This window comes from Eleutherodactylus coqui, chromosome 9, assembly GCF_035609145.1.
Source record: "Eleutherodactylus coqui strain aEleCoq1 chromosome 9, aEleCoq1.hap1, whole genome shotgun sequence".
Classification (NCBI taxonomy): Eukaryota; Metazoa; Chordata; class Amphibia; order Anura; family Eleutherodactylidae; genus Eleutherodactylus; species Eleutherodactylus coqui.
In genome coordinates, this window is record NC_089845.1 from 48,906,712 (window position 1) to 48,923,352 (window position 16,641).

Here is a 16,641-nt window from a genome sequence, read left to right on the forward strand (position 1 = left end):
CAGATTGTAGAGAAAACTATCTGCATAACTTTAATATTAGATTTCACCCATTCAGTGAAATACATGATTATTTTGCTCAGCTCAATCAAAACTCAACCTAAGGCCTCCTACACAGGAGCGACAAAGTCGCGTGATTTTGTCGCGTTGCTACAATGCTGCAAATCGCATGTATATGAAGCCCATGCTTTCTGTCAAAGCCCTAATCTGAGCCCTGGCTGCAAGAAAAAAAGAAATGAAACACATACATCACCTCTTTCGTGCTGTCAGCCCGGCCGCATCTTGTCCCCAGGTCCCCGGCACTATTCTCCTTCATCATCTTCTGGCCGGGGATCGAAAATCCCCGCCTCCTGTAAGCGCTAGCTGTGATTGGCTGATGCTTAGCCAATCACAGCCAGTGCTTGATGAACCAATCACAGCCATTCATCAAGTGCTGGCTGCGATTGGGTAAGCATCAGCCAATCATAGCTAGTGCTTCCAGGAGGCGAGGATTTTCACTCCCTGGGCTAGAAGAGATGAAAAAGACAAGTGTCGGAGACTGGGGAGAAGCTGCACGTCTAGGTGATGTATGCTTTTTTTAAATGCTTTTTTTCCCCTGCAGTTAGGGAGGGTATATTTTCGGGGTAGAGCTCATATTTCAAGACCCCCCCAGAAATCCTTGCATGTGGTGCTACAGAGTCGCTGCTCGGCCAATTAATGCAGCACTGGATAAACCAATTACAGCCATTGCATTGGTTCATCGAGCACTGCAATGATTGGCTGAGCAGTGCTCGGGAACCAATCAGAGCTATCGCTTCCTGGAGGTGGGATTTATGAATCCCGTAACCAGGAAGTGATCTTCTGTGGATGAATAAGGACTGCAGGACGTGTGGCACAAAAAACACAGCATGTTTTATTTTCCTGCACATTTGTGCAACAAAAGTCCTCATAGAAGTTCAACGGGGATGTGCAAATGTGCGTGCTATATGCAAGGAGATGCGTGATATGCTGCGTAAAAAAAATAACACAACAAAAGACTAATTAGCTATTTCAATCGGCGCGTCTGATTGCTGAGCAAAAATGAATATGCTTGCAGAAAATGTACGTAAAATACGCCGATATGCATGCAAGAAAATATCATTCAGTCCGCAAATACACTGTGCTCAGTCATGAGCAAATTAATACGCATGCGCTCATGTGAAGGGGGCCTAAGGCTGTATTTACATTGCCGTTAAACTTGTAGGAGAGTTGAACATGAATGTGTAGTGTCCGGCACATCGCACAGCACACAGACAGGGTGTCGGTTTAATGTGCGATGTGAGTTGTGCCCGAGTGAAACTTGCAGCGGCACGTGTAAATACAGCCTAATATCACAGGTAGCATTACACAGAAAGATAAACATAGGCCTCTCACTAGCCAAGCCAGAAACCTACTGCACACTGATGAGGGGCAAAACACCCCGAAACAGCTGTCTGTATATGGGTATTCTGGCTTTTGGTTTTCAATTCCCAATCATTGCTATAAAGACTTGTATAAAGAGCCTGACATTGATTTGCAGGAATGCTGCTATCCAATAGGTGGCGCTGCAAAGGTATTGTTCCATCTTGTTTATTTGCATATTACCCAGAGGAGCATGCATGGCCTTATAAATCTCCTCACTCTCCTTCTAGGTGCTCTCCTTAAGGAGAGATGATACACCTCCCAACAGAAAGATAAACTCCTAACACAGGATCCACCATTCATGATAAGTATAAGATGTGACTATCTACTCCCCTCCCTGCAAAATGACCTCTGCACAGGTCACAGAGCATGTCTACAATAGTCTCCCACACAAGCCAATGGGTCTCCTCATTGAATGGCCAATGAAAGCATATCTCTAAATGCTTTTAAATGTAGCTCAGTCAAGATGGCCGCCCCCATAGTCATCTATAGACAGCAGAATAAAAAAATTCTATCATCAGAAAGTAAAAACAGATTAGAAAAATGGAAAACGTTTCTCTATCTGGTTTTAATTAACAAATCATGCTGATGTTTCTTTAAAGGGGTTGTCTCGTGAAAGCAAGTGGGGTTAAGCACTTCTGTATGGCCATATTAATGCACTTTGTAATGTACATCGTGCATTAATTATGAGCCATACAGAAGTTATTCACTTACCTGCTCCGTTGCTAGCGTCCCCATCACCATGGATCCATCTAAATTCACTGTCTTCTGGCGTTTTTAGACGCGCTTACGCAGTCCAGTCTTCTCCCTGGTAAATGGGGCCACTCGTGCCGGAGAGCTGGTCCTCGTAGCTCCGCCCCGTCACGTGTGCCGATTCCAGCCAATCAGGAGGCTGGAATCGGCAATGGACCACACAGAGCCCACGGTGCACCATGGGAGAAGACCCGTGGTGCATCGTGGGTGAAGATCCCGGCGGCCATCTTGGTAAAGGAAGAAAGAAGTCGCCGCAGCGCGGGGATTCGGGTAAGTAATAAACTTTTTTTTTTTTTAACCCATCCCTTGGGTTTGTCTTGCGCCGAACGGGGGGCCTATTGAATTTTAAAAAAACCCGTTTCGGCGTGAGACAACCCCTTTAATGCTAGTTGTGCTGTAAGGAAATGCTGACTAATTTGACACACTTGATCAATTCATTCACTGAAATTAAGACAATCTTGAGTCTCTTCCTTTTCAAAAACTTACCCCATACTAGATAATTAAGTGTTTCTCCAAGAAAATAGACCGCCGCTGTCAATATGTGACTACTTAATAGAAATAGCAGAAATCCAGTAGGAGAAAGTAATCGAAGAAAAGGATAAACCCAATTTCCATCAACAATGTAAATCCATATTACCCTAAAAAACACAAATGCATCAGTTACTGCTGGAAGCAAAGTCACATGTAAAAACTGTTAGACCGCGAGGCGAAAATAAGGCATCATTGAAGGTGAAAGTGATTCCAGAGGACAAGTGCATTAGGGCTATCATCTATAGATGGCCGACGACTGACAAAATACACAAAATCTACAAATACTTAACACCAAAGAATAAAAAACAAGCAACATGGAAGAACCACATGTTTTATGTGTAATTTTGGTAGATAGTAACTTTTTGGGTTTAAATATATGGATTTTCAGTGTGAACGAACTTATAAAAAAGTGTGCAGACTTTGCTTCAGGTACCCAGTACAAGCTTAGTGTGGTTTCACACCAGCATTGGAACCTCCAGTTTTGAGGTTCTGTCCGAGATCCGGCACGGAATACCGGAAGAAAAAGCGCAGCAGGCAGCATTTTATATTTCAGCTAAAAGCTGGGCAGCTGAGCGAAAAATGAATGGACCCGATTATAGTCAATGGAGTCTGTTCTGTGCCGTTGGTTCTGTCATAAGACGGAGCCATTCGGACCTGGGATTCCTCTTTCCTGCTCCCCGAATGGAGCAGGAAATCGGAAGCTCCAAGCGCAGATCTGAAACCACCCTTATAGACATTCCAAGTGCCCCCATGTGGTGACTATTCTGTAAAACACCTCCAAGACTCAGCATGCTTTGGAATATGTTTGTACTTTCTCATGAAAGTCTCTGACTGCTTCTATATAAGAAGGCACAGTTACGGTATGGTCCCATAGAATTCTATGGGAGTCATATTTGGGACCATTGTCAATGATAGAGATGGAGAGCATTTTTATTACTGATGATTCCATTGAAATGTGTGAATGCAATATATGATATATTATATAGTGCATACATTCCATAATATACTACTTGTCCTAGGTACCCGGGATATGTACTGCTATCATTTCTTTATCATTTAACGTTTAATTATATCTGGATATTTTGACATGTGGTGATCAACATCTTGTTCATTTTCCATTACATTTCATTTCCATCTTTGTAATCATAGGGACTATATGATTTTAATGTCTTGGCTTATTGAGTTTTCTTAGTCATCCATTATTTATTGAAACCTACTGATAACTTGTGATATATTAACCATGTGGGAAGAATCTCCTCTTGATCAGTAAGTATTAAAGGGGTTCTGACACGAAAAAAAAAAATTTCACTCACCTTGCCTGGCCAGGACCAATCGCCAGGCATGTCCCCTCCGTCGGGCATCTTCTTCAGTGGCTTCTAGAAGCAGAGCAGGAGCAGTCAAAATGACCGCTTCCTGCTCTGCTCTGTCCGTCAGCCACTTCCGAGGTGAGTGGACGGGCCGCCCACAGCAAGCACGTCACAAGCAGTGCTTGCTGTGGGCGGCCTGTCCGTCCTGGCTGAAGACGGAGTTCTGCGCATGCGCAGTGGAGAGGCGGCCTGTCCTGACTTCTGTCAGAGGGCACTTCTTCACTGTGGATTCCCGGAGGGGGGGCGGTTCGTCGGAGGAAGAAGAGGAGCCTGCTGGGAGATGACCCCGCTGCAGAACAACATTAGGAACAAAGGTAGGTGTAAGATTTTTATGCTTTAGCAGCCATTGATCGTGGGTTCCCTGTGTCCATTAGGCAGACCAGGAAACAATGGCTGCTAAAGCATAAAAATCGGATTTGTGTCAGAACCCCTTTAATGTCAACTAGTAGAAGAACAAAAGAAGAAGAAAGCATCTAAGTAATTGTAATAACTTTAAGGGGGAAAGGCTTTAAATGATCATTAATAGAGATGAGCGAACACCAAAATGTTCAGGTGTTCGTTATTCGTAACGAACTTCCCGTGATGCTCGAGGGTTCGTTTCGAACAACGAACCCCATTGAAGTCAATGGGCGACCAGAACATTTTTGTATTTCGCCGATGCTCGCTAAGGTTTTCATGTGTGAAAATCTGGGCAATTCAGGAAAGTGATGGGAATGACACAGTGACGGATAGGGCAGGCGAGGGGCTACATGTTGGGCTGCATCTCAAGTTCCCAGGTCCCACTATTAAGCCACAATACCGGCAAGAGTGGGCCCCCCCCCCTCCCAACAACTTTTACTTCTGAAAAGCCCTCATTAGCATGGCATACCTTTGCTAAGCACCACACTACCTCCAACAAAGCACAATCACTGCCTGCATGACACTCCACTGACACTTCTCCTGGGTTACATGCTGCCCAACCGCCCCCCCTCCCCCCCACAGCGCACACCAAAGTGTCCCTGCGCAGCCTTCAGCTGCCCTCATGCCACACCACGCTCATGTCTATTTAGAATTGCGTCTGCCATGACGAGGGACCGCAGGCACACACTGCAGAGGTTGGCACGGCTAGGCAGCGACCCTCTTTAAAAGTGGCGGAGCGATAGCCCACAATGCTGTACAGAAGCAATGAGAAATAGAATCCTGTGCCACCGCCATCAGGAGCTGCACACGTGGGCATAGCAATGGGGAACCTATGTGCCACACACTATTCATTCTGTCAAGGTGTCTGCATGCCCCAGTCAGACCGGGCTTTTTAATTCATAGACACAGGCAGGTACAACTCCCTATTGTGAAGTCCCTGTCGACCCACAGCATGGGTGGCTCCCTGGAACCCACCGGCGGTACATAGAAATATCCCATTGCATTGCCCAACACAGCTGAGGTAGTAATGTCGTGCTTAATGCAGGTGGGCTTCGGCCCACACTGCATGCCCCAGTCTGACTGGGGTTCTTTATAAGTGTACAGATGTAGTAAAAACTCCGTGTGCACCTACAGCATGGGTGGGTGCCAGGAAGCCACCGGCGGTACATAGAAATATCCCATTGCATTGCCCAACACAGCTGAGGTAGTAATGTTGTGCTTAACCCTTTCCAATCCAATTTGTATATGGTTTTCCTAGGGGGCTTACTCTTTTTCTGCTGTTATACAACGGCGCTATATGCTGGCTAAAGCCAGTACTGCATGAGCTGACACGTAGGATAGGCTCCGACAGCAGAGAGGCTGGCAATATACAGTAAGAGAACCCCGACGGACGTCTACCAACAACGGAGCTGTACAGCCTTAAACCCTAATGTCTTCACAGGTCACACAGTGGACTGGAAAGGGTTAATGCAGGTGGGCTTCGGCCCACACTGCATGCCCCAGTCAGACTGGGGTTCTTTACAAGTGGACACATGTAGGTTTAACTCCCTGTGGACCCACTGCCTGGGTGGGTGCCAGGAAGCCACCGGCGGTACATAGAAATATCCCATTGCATTGCCCAACACAGCTGAGGTAGTAATGTCGTGCGTAATACAGGTGGGCTTCGGCCCACACTGCATGCCCCAGTCAGACGGGTTCTTTAGAAGTGTACAGAAGTATTAAAAACTCAGTGTGCACCTACAGCATGGGTGGCTCCCTGGAACCCACCGGCGGTACACAAAAATATCCCATTGCATTGCCCAACACAGCTGAGGTAGTAATGTCGTGCGTAATGCAGGTGGGCTTCGGCCCACACTGCATGCCCCAGTCAGACTGGGGTTCTTTACAAGTGGACACATGTAGGTTAAACTCCCTGTGGACCCACTGCCTGGGTGGGTGCCAGGAAGCCACCGGCGGTACATAGAAATATCCCATTGCATTGCCCAACACAGCTGAGGTAGTAATGTCGTGCGTAATACAGGTGGGCTTCGGCCCACACTGCATGCCCCAGTCAGACGGGTTCTTTAGAAGTGTACAGAAGTATTAAAAACTCAGTGTGCACCTACAGCATGGGTGGCTCCCTGGAACCCACCGGCGGTACACAAAAATATCCCATTGCATTGCCCAACACAGCTGAGGTAGTAATGTCGTGCGTAATGCAGGTGGGCTTCGGCCCACACTGCATGCCCCAGTCAGACTGGGGTTCTTTACAAGTGGACACATGTAGGTTTAACTCCCTGTGGACCCACTGCCTGGGTGGGTGCCAGGAAGCCACCGGCGGTACATAGAAATATCCCATTGCATTGCCCAACACAGCTGAGGTAGTAATGTCGTGCGTAATACAGGTGGGCTTCGGCCCACACTGCATGCCCCAGTCAGACGGGTTCTTTAGAAGTGTACAGAAGTATTAAAAACTCAGTGTGCACCTACAGCATGGGTGGCTCCCTGGAACCCACCGGCGGTACACAAAAATATCCCATTGCATTGCCCAACACAGCTGAGGTAACGTCAGCTGTAATGCAGGTGGGCTAAAAATTAATTTGATTACACTGTAGGCGAGGGCCCACAAAAATTGCTGTATCAACAGTACTAATGTACATCCCAAAAATTGGCCATGGCCAGCCAAGAGGGCAGGTGAAACCCATTAATCGCTTTGGTTAATGTGGCTTAAGTGGTAACTAGGCCTGGGGGCAGCCCAGTGTAACGAAAAATTGGTTCAAGTTAAAGTTCCAATGCTTTTAAGCGCATTGAAACTTATAAAAATTGTTCAGAAAAATTATTTGAGTGAGCCTTGTGGCCCTAAGAAAAATTGCCCGTTCAGCGTGATTACGTGAGGTTTCAGGAGGAGGAGCAGGAGGAGGAGGAGGAATATTAGACACAGATTGATGAAGCAGAAATGTCCCCGTTTTGGATGGTGAGAGAGAACGTAGCTTCCATCCGCGGGTGCAGCCTACGTATTGCTTACGTATCGCTGCTGTCCGCTGGTGGAGAACAGAAGTCTGGCGAAATCCAGCCTTTGTTCATCTTGATGAGTGTTAGCCTGTCGGCACTGTCGGTTGACAAGCGGCTACGCTTATCTGTGATGATTCCCCCAGCCGCACTAAACACCCTCTCCGACAACACGCTAGCCGCAGGACAAGCAAGCACCTCAAGGGCATACAGGGCTAGTTCAGGCCACGTGTCCAGCTTCGACACCCAGTAGTTGTAGGGGGCAGAGGCGTCACCAAGGATGGTCGTGCGATCCGCTACGTAGTCCCTCACCATCCTTTTGCAGTGCTCCCGCCGACTCAGCCGTGACTGGGGAGCGGTGACACAGTCTTGGTGGGGAGCCATAAAGCTGGCCAGGCCCTTAAAGACTGTTGCACTGCCTGGGATGTACATGCTGCTCGATCTACGCACATCCCCTGCAACATGGCCCTCGGAACTGCGCCTTCTGCCACTAGCGCTGTCGGCTGGGAATTTTACCATCAGCTTGTCCGCAAGGGTCCTGTGGTATAGCAACACTCTCGAACCCCTTTCCTCTTCGGGAATCAGAGTGGGCAGGTTCTCCTTATACCGTGGATCGAGCAGTGTGTACACCCAGTAATCCGTAGTGGCCAGAATGCGTGCAACGCGAGGGTCACGAGAAAGGCATCCTAACATGAAGTCAGCCATGTGTGCCAGGGTACCTGTACGCAACACATGGCTGTCTTCACTAGGAAGATCACTTTCAGGATCCTCCTCCTCCTCCTCCTCCTCCTCCTCAGGCCATACACGCTGAAAGGATGACAGGCAATCAGCCGGTGTACCGTCAGCAGCGGGCCAAGCTGTCTCTTCCCCCTCCTCCTCATCCTCCTCATGCTCCTCCTCCTCCTCCTGTACGCGCTGAGAAATAGACAGGAGGGTGCCCTGACTATCCAGCGGCATACTGTCTTCCCCCGCCCCCGTTTCCGAGCGCAAAGCAGCTGCCTTTATGGTTTGCAGGGAATTTCTCAAGATGCATAGCAGAGGAATGGTGACGCTAATGATTGTAGCATCGCCGCTCACCACCTGGGTAGACTCCTCTAAATTACCAAGGACATGGCAGATGTCTGCCAACCAGGCCCACTCTTCTGAAAGGAATTGAGGAGGCTGACTCCCACTGCGCCGCCCATGTTGGAGTTGGTATTCGACTATAGCTCTACGCTGTTCATAGAGCCTGGCCAACATGTGGAGCGTAGAGTTCCACCGTGTGGGCACGTCGCACAGCAGTCGGTGCACTGGCAGCTTAAAGTGATGTTGCAGGGTGCGCAGGGTGGCAGCGTCCGTGTGGGACTTGCGGAAATGTGCGCAGAGCCGGCGCGCCTTTACGAGCAGGTCTGACAAGCGTGGGTAGCTTTTCAGAAAGCGCTGAACCACCAAATTAAAGACGTGGGCCAGGCATGGCACGTGCGTGAGGCTGCCGAGCTGCAGAGCCGCCACCAGGTTACGGCCGTTGTCACACACGACCATGCCCGGTTGGAGGCTCAGCGGCGCAAGCCAGCGGTCGGTCTGCTGTGTCAGACCCTGCAGCAGTTCGTGGGCCGTGTGCCTCTTATCGCCTAAGCTGAGTAGTTTCAGCACGGCCTGCTGACGCTTGCCCACCGCTGTGCTGCCACACCGCGCGACACCGACTGCTGGCGACATGCTGCTGCTAACACATCTTGATTGTGAGACAGAGGAGGAGGAGGAGGAGGAGGGTGCTTTAGTGGAGGAAGCATACACCTCCGCAGATACCAGCACCGAGCTGGGGCCCGCAATTCTGGGGGTGGGTAGGACGTGAGCGGTCCCAGGCTCTGACTCTGTCCCAGCCTCCACTAAATTCACCCAATGTGCCGTCAGGGAGATGTAGTGGCCCTGCCCGCCTGTGCTTGTCCACGTGTCCGTAGTTAAGTGGACCGTGGCAGTAACCGCGTTGGTGAGGGCGCGCACAATGTTGCGGGAGACGTGGTCGTGCAGGGCTGGGACGGCACATCGGGAAAAGTAGTGGCGACTGGGAACTGAGTAGCGCGGGGCCGCCGCCTCCATGATACTTTTGAAGGACTCCGTTTCCACAACCCTATACGGCAGCATCTCAAGGCTGATGAATTTTGCGATGCGGACGGTTAACGTTTGAGCGTGCGGGTGCGTGGCGGCGTACTTGCGCTTGCGCTCGAACACTTGCGCAAGCGACGGCTGAACGGTGCGCTGAACTACACTGCTGGATGGGGCCGAGGACAGCGGAGATGAGGGTGTGGGTGCAGGCCATGAGGCGGTAGTGCCTGTGTCCTGAGAGGGGGGTTGCATCTCAGTGGCAGGTTGGGGCACAGGGGGAGAGGCAGGGGTGCAAACCGGAGGCGGTGAACGGCCTTCATCCCACCTTGTGGGGTGCTTGGCCATCATATGTCTGCGCATGCTGGTGGTGGTGAGGCTGTTGGTGTTGGCTCCCCGGCTGAGCTTTGCGCAACAAAGGTTGCACACCACTGTTCGTCGGTCGTCAGGCGTCTCTGTGAAAAACTGCCAGACCTTAGAGCACCTCGGCCTCTGCAGGGTGGCATGGCGCGAGGGGGCGCTTTGGGAAACACTTGGTGGATTATTCGGTCTGGCCCTGCCTCTACCCCTGGCCACCGCACTGCCTCTTGCAACCTGCCCTGCTGATGCCCTTGACTCCCCCTCTGAAGACCTGTCCTCCTGAGTAAGCGTTGCACACCAGGTGGGGTCAGTCACCTCATCGTCCTGCTGCTCTTCCTCCGAATCCTCTGTGCGCTGCTCCCTCGGACTTACTGCCCTTACTACTACCTCACTGCAAGACAACTGTGTCTGATCGTCATCGTCCTCCACAGAAAGTTGTTGAGACAGTTGGCGGAAGTCCCCAGCCTCTTCCCCCGGACCCCGGGAACTTTCGAATGGTTGGGCATCAGTGACGATAAACTCCTCTGGTGGGAGAGGAACCGCTGCTGCCCAATCTAAGCAGGGGCCCGAGAACAGTTCCTGGGAGTGTTCCCGCTCCTGAGCAGGTGTTATTGTAGTGGAGTGAGGAGGCTGGGAGGAAGGAGGAGCAGCAGACAGAGGATTCGGATTGGCAGCAGTGGACGGCGCAGAACTGCGGGTAGACGATAGGTTGCTCGAAGCACTTTCTGCCATCCAGGACAGGACCTGCTCACACTGCTCATTTTCTAATAACCATCTCCCGCGTGGACCCATTAATTGGGCGATGAATGTGGGGACGCCAGAAACGTGCCTCTCTCCTAATCGCGCAGCAGTCGGCTGCGACACACCTGGATCAGGAGCTTGGCCTGTGCCCACACCCTGACTTGGCCCTCCGCGTCCTCGGCCACGTCCACGTCCACGTCCTCTAGGCTTACCCCTACCCCTCAGCATGCTGTATTACCAGTGATTAGATTTCCCAGGCAGGAAATAAATTGGCGCAAGACTGCAGGCCAAATATAATTTTTGCCCTTTTTGGAAAACGAAAGGCCCCACTGCCTCTAGTGAATGAATAATCTAAGTTTAATAACTGTGCTGTGTCCCTGCTTATGTGTCACAGAACGTGAGGGTAGCAGAGTTATTAACTGTGGCAGAGCAGGTATTTTTTTTCCCAATTAAGGAAAGCAAATGGCGAACCCAGCAGTAAAGCGTAGCTGGCTGCGTATGATTTAGCAATGTTTTTCACGCAGCTCACACGTCTCCACAGGCGTAAGGACGGACACAGGCTGGACAAATAGATTTCTTTTCAGTTTTTTCCCACCAACAGGCAGCACTGCGTATATTCAATGAACCTGCGAAGTTTAATAACTGTGCTGTGTCCCTGCTTATGTGTCACAGAACGTGAGGGTAGCAGAGTTATTAACTGTGGCAGAGCAGGTATTTTTTTTCCCAATTAAGGAAAGCAAATGGCGAAGCCAGCAGTAAAGCGTAGCTGGGTGCGTATGATTTAGCAATGTTTTTCACGCAGCTCACACGTCTCCACCGCCCGTAAGGACGGACACAGGCTGGACAAATAGATTTCTTTTCAGTTTTTTCCCACCAACAGGCAGCACTGCGTATATTCAATGAACCTGCGAAGTTTAATAACTGCGCTGTGTCCCTGCTTATGTGTCACAGAACGTGAGGGTAGCAGAGTTATTATAACTCTTGGAGAGCAGGTATTTTTTTTCCCAATTAAGGAAAGCAAATGGCGAAGCCAGCAGTAAAGCGTAGCTGGCTGCGTATGATTTAGCAATGTTTTTCACGCAGCTCACACGTCTCCACAGGCGTAAGGACGGACACAGGCTGGACAAATAGATTTCTTTTCAGTTTTTTCCCACCAACAGGCAGCACTGCGTATATTCAATGAACCTGCGAAGTTTAATAACTGTGCTGTGTCCCTGCTTATGTGTCACAGAACGTGAGGGTAGCAGAGTTATTAACTGTGGCAGAGCAGGTATTTTTTTTCCCAATTAAGGAAAGCAAATGGCGAAGCCAGCAGTAAAGCGTAGCTGGGTGCGTATGATTTAGCAATGTTTTTCACGCAGCTCACACGTCTCCACCGCCCGTAAGGACGGACACAGGCTGGACAAATAGATTTCTTTTCAGTTTTTTCCCACCAACAGGCAGCACTGCGTATATTCAATGAACCTGCGAAGTTTAATAACTGCGCTGTGTCCCTGCTTATGTGTCACAGAACGTGAGGGTAGCAGAGTTATTATAACTCTTGGAGAGCAGGTATTTTTTTTCCCAATTAAGGAAAGCAAATGGCGAAGCCAGCAGTAAAGCGTAGCTGGCTGCGTATGATTTAGCAATGTTTTTCATGCAGCTCACACGTCTCCACAGGCGTAAGGACGGACACAGGCTGGACAAATAGATTTCTTTTCAGTTTTTTCCCACCAACAGGCAGCACTGCGTATATTCAATGAACCTGAGAAGTTTAATAACTGCGCTGTGTCCCTGCTTATGTGTCACAGAACGTGAGGGTAGCAGAGTTATTATAACTCTTGGAGAGCAGGTATTTTTTTTCCCAATTAAGGAAAGCAAATGGCGAACCCAGCAGTAAAGCGTAGCTGGCTGCGTATGATTTAGCAATGTTTTTCACGCAGCTCACACGTGTCCACCGCCCGTAAGGACGGACAGAGGCTGGACAAATAGATTTGTTTTCAGTTTTTTCCCACCAACAGGCAGCACTGCGTATATTCTATGAATAATAACTGTGTTGTGGCCCTGCCTATACAATTCTTTCCCTGCAGTATCAATGGAGGGTGGAATGCTCTGCAGAGGCGATTTTGAGAAGCCCAAAAAAAATGCAGCACAGCCAACAGCAGCCTGGACAGTACTGCACACGGATAAATATGGCCCTAGAAAGGACCGTTGAGGTTCTTGAAGGCTACACTCACTCCTAACACTCTCCCTGCCTATGCAGCACTTCTGTCCCTAATGCCAGGTGCAACGGTCTGCAGAGGCGATTTTGAGAAAAAAAAAAATCCCACTGCTAACAGCAGCCAACACACAGCTATCAGTGGCCCTAATAAGGACCTTTGGGGGGTCTTGAAGCCTACACTAACTACCAATTCTTTCCCTACAGCAGCTCCGGTATAAACAGCACTGTCCCTCATCTAACTCACACCGCATCTGAGGCGAGCCGCGGGAGGGGCCGACTTTTATATTAGGCGAACACCTGATCTCGCCAGCCACTCACAGCAGGGGGGTGGTATAGGGCTTAAACGTTGCAGGGGGAAGTTGTAATGCCTTCCCTGTCTTTCAATTGGCCAGAAAAGCGCGCTAACGTCTCAGGGAAGGAAGTGAAAGTAACCAGAACACCGCATGGTGTTCGTCACGAATAACGAACATCCCGAACACCCTAATATTCGCACGAATATCAAGCTCGGACGAACGCGTTCGCTCATCTCTAATCATTAACCTTTCAAACAACTTGTGCTTATATGATAACCAGCGTGATAACTAGCAAAAGTGCCATTACTTTTTTGACTTAAAATGATATTTATGTGCAGAAAAATCAATCTAAAGTGCTTCTAATTTGCTGTCCACTGCCTGTTGTCAAGTGATGCCTTTCTCTAGTAACAGAGATCAGACAGAAAACAAAATTGAAGAAGTCTGATAACTCATGCTGTTCATACAAGTCTATGGAGAGGAGAGGAGGAAAAGAAGCAGAGACTCACACAGATGGGTGCTGGAGCTAACAGCTATTAACTGTGTTAAAACTCCTGGAATCTCATCTACACTGACCAGTAGTGCTGTATACTACATGTTCTACATGATATCTATGTGTGTGCTACAGAGAGCAGTATCTGTTTTCGTCATGTGCAGTGTATAAAAACATCATAGCAGTAATCTTCATCCACCAGCTCAGACAAAACTTAAAATTAAATACATAGCCTGTAGGGGGAAAATGGTGAAAAATGCCATACACAAGTTATATAATAGTCATATATAGTGCTGTTGGACCCACTGTGCTGCTGCCTGATTTGACTGTTTTTCACGCTTTGATCCTCTGAGCAGTATCTAGTCTTAGCTGCACGGGCCCCGAGACCGTTTCCTCGAGAGCAGCTTCGGTGCAGTGGCAGCTGACAAGACCACGTCAAAAGCACATGGGCAGTAATAGAAAGAAAAGCAGAGCTGTAGTCAATACACAAGCCAAGGTCAGGACAAGTAGAGTTGTTGCATACATTGAGAGTCAGAAAGTCAAGATCAGGAGTGGAAAAGACTGAAAAGCTGGGTGAACTGGCATAGGTTAGGATCAGGAATCGGGGAGAACCCAGTAGAACCTTTGTAGGAAAAAAGAAGAACCTATTGCTCAGGCAGCTTCCAGTTGGGGTGGATGCTTAAAGTAGCAATCTGGATTGGCCTGGGCCAGGAAAGTTGTATCTGTGAGCTGGCCTTTTAAGAGGCATACTGGTCATGCTCATCCTATGGACAGCAATGACAATGATAGGGATGGTACAGCGTCTGAAGCACAGACGACAGAGTGGAGGATCATAGCTATGACCAGCTAGAGGAGAAGGTAGTAGAAGGGCAGGACGTGTTCATTTGCATGCAACAGACAAATGCACTGATTGAAATGGCTTATTAGTTCCAGATGTGTTCTTTTTCCAGCACAATTACACAGTGTTTCACACATTTCCCTGCATGTGCACCTCCCCCATTGACTTCTATGGGGACCTTTTGGTGCAAAAATATGCAGAAAAATTGAACATGTTCTTTTCTTTTTACGTGACCGAAATGCACACACCAAATACGGAAATGTAAAGCCGGCCTTATAATGCAAAGGTTGAAACTCACAGCAAATTCTCACCAAAATCCACAGAATTTTGGTGCGGATTTGGCCACTGTGGATTAGTTGTGTATTTGATGCCACAGCAAATACAGCCTATGTAAGGCACCTTAAAGACTGACAGCCATATTAACCGCTGTTTTCTCCAATTTGCACAGTCATGATACTAGCTTGTGTTGTTTTATACATAGTGTGCAAAATACATTTATTTGTGTTCACATCCAATAAGAAAACTTAATGGGTCACTTTATTATTGGGTCATTCCAGCTCTGCTCCCCTCATCTGATTGCTTGTCAAACTCTGGAGGTCCCCTCTGTATATTGCAGTTACTTCTCTGCAGTTCAGCCTCCTGTCTGATGCTTATCAGGCACCATCTTGATGTTGCTTTCACTTTCACTATTCTGTGCTATCAATCCCATTATGCATTAGCAGAGCATTAGCTGGAGCCTGTATCATCTATGCCTCTTGGCGAGGGAGGGGGGGGGGGGGGTTAATTATCATAGAGCCTTGTATGGCACAGAGTATACAGCCTCATGTGGCGTAGAGTGTCAAGGCAGCAGAAATGCAGTCCTAAGCTCTCACTTATGACCTAAAGGTTGCAGGTTCAATCCTCACATGGTTCAAGGTTTGACTTGTCCCTCCATCCTTCTGAGGTCGGTAAAATGAGTACCCAGCTTGGTGGGGGGTATTAAATAAATTACCTAAAAGTACTCCGGAATAAGTTGGCGCTATCCAAATAACAAGATTTATTACCTTTTATATTCTTCTGAATTAGTTACATATAGGATGAGCTGTGATCTCCTCTATTATAACTTGTATGACAGGAGCTATTTGATCATTATCACTAACTGTGATATGTATGAGACACAGATATTCTAATTTGAGAACACCTAAACCTAAAAACCCTTAATCTGAGCTGAGATTCAAGCAGAAAGGAAACGCTAACCAAGGTTTACACAGAGTATTTTAATATAACCTTCCTAATTAGTAAGCTTTGTTCAGTCTTTTGCTTCTTTTCTTGTGAATTTGATCATTTTCTTGCAGTTCTGTGCTAAATACAAATGCTAGATTATCAGACTTTATGGATTACCGTGAGCTGGATTACCAGGAATTGTACTGTATATTGTGCCCTCCATTGTTGAGATGTGACACCAGACCGCAGGGTAAATTTGTTTAATGGTAATTATGTGGGGAGCAGCTTTAAGTGTATGTATGTAGAAGGTTTGGGTTGTCAGTTTTTGAAAATACATATAAAAATCAGAGCAACAACTTCAATTCTGTGACCAAAATAGTAAGGTTCAGTCTCTGCAGAACATAAAATTACTGCTATTATGTGTACTAGGAAATTGATCTGACACAGAGACCTGATAGCAAAATAATGACTCTGATCAGAATAGGCACTAAATAGCAGCTACTGCACCTCGGATTGTAAGATATCCTTCTTACCATTTAGAAACATATCAGTTGTCAGAGTTTTAAAAGGTGGAAATACGCTCTTTTTGTGTATGGACATATGCAAGCTATAAGGAAACACTTCACTGGATAATGAAGAAAAGTATGCCAGATATTTCCTTTAGCTTTCTGAATTATTCGTCTAATGATCGAAATAAAGTTTGTTAGAAAATAGGTTTTATTATATTATCAAAAGTATTAAAGGGGCTGTACCAAAAACACAACCACTGTTTCCTATTAAGGCACAGAAACATCATAGACCAGGATCCCTTGATTGATGCCTCCCCTATTTCACAGTTGTGTTCCATGCCAGTCATCAATTGTCTTGATAAAGGCTATTGCATAGCCGAAACGCATTGTATATTCTGTAATGAATAAATATTGCCTCCTTGGAACCTTACGGATACGAATCCATTTCTACACGTCTACCAGGATCTTAGGGGT

The 16,641-nt window shown here is 47.8% G+C and overlaps 1 protein-coding gene across 1 annotated transcript in view; it reads right to left on the reverse strand.

Moving 5' to 3' along the window:
• Window positions 1-465: 465 nt before the first annotated feature.
• The window catches only part of ADTRP (androgen dependent TFPI regulating protein), a 46,278-nt gene continuing 30,102 nt past the window's right edge, over window positions 466-16,641 (reverse strand). Inside the window, exons 5-6 of the mRNA XM_066578841.1 lie at window positions 2,656-2,807; window positions 466-503 (exon numbers count right to left, since the gene is read on the reverse strand). Coding sequence (XP_066434938.1) covers window positions 466-503; window positions 2,656-2,807 — 190 coding nt within the window. The remainder of the gene's footprint in view (window positions 504-2,655; window positions 2,808-16,641) is intronic.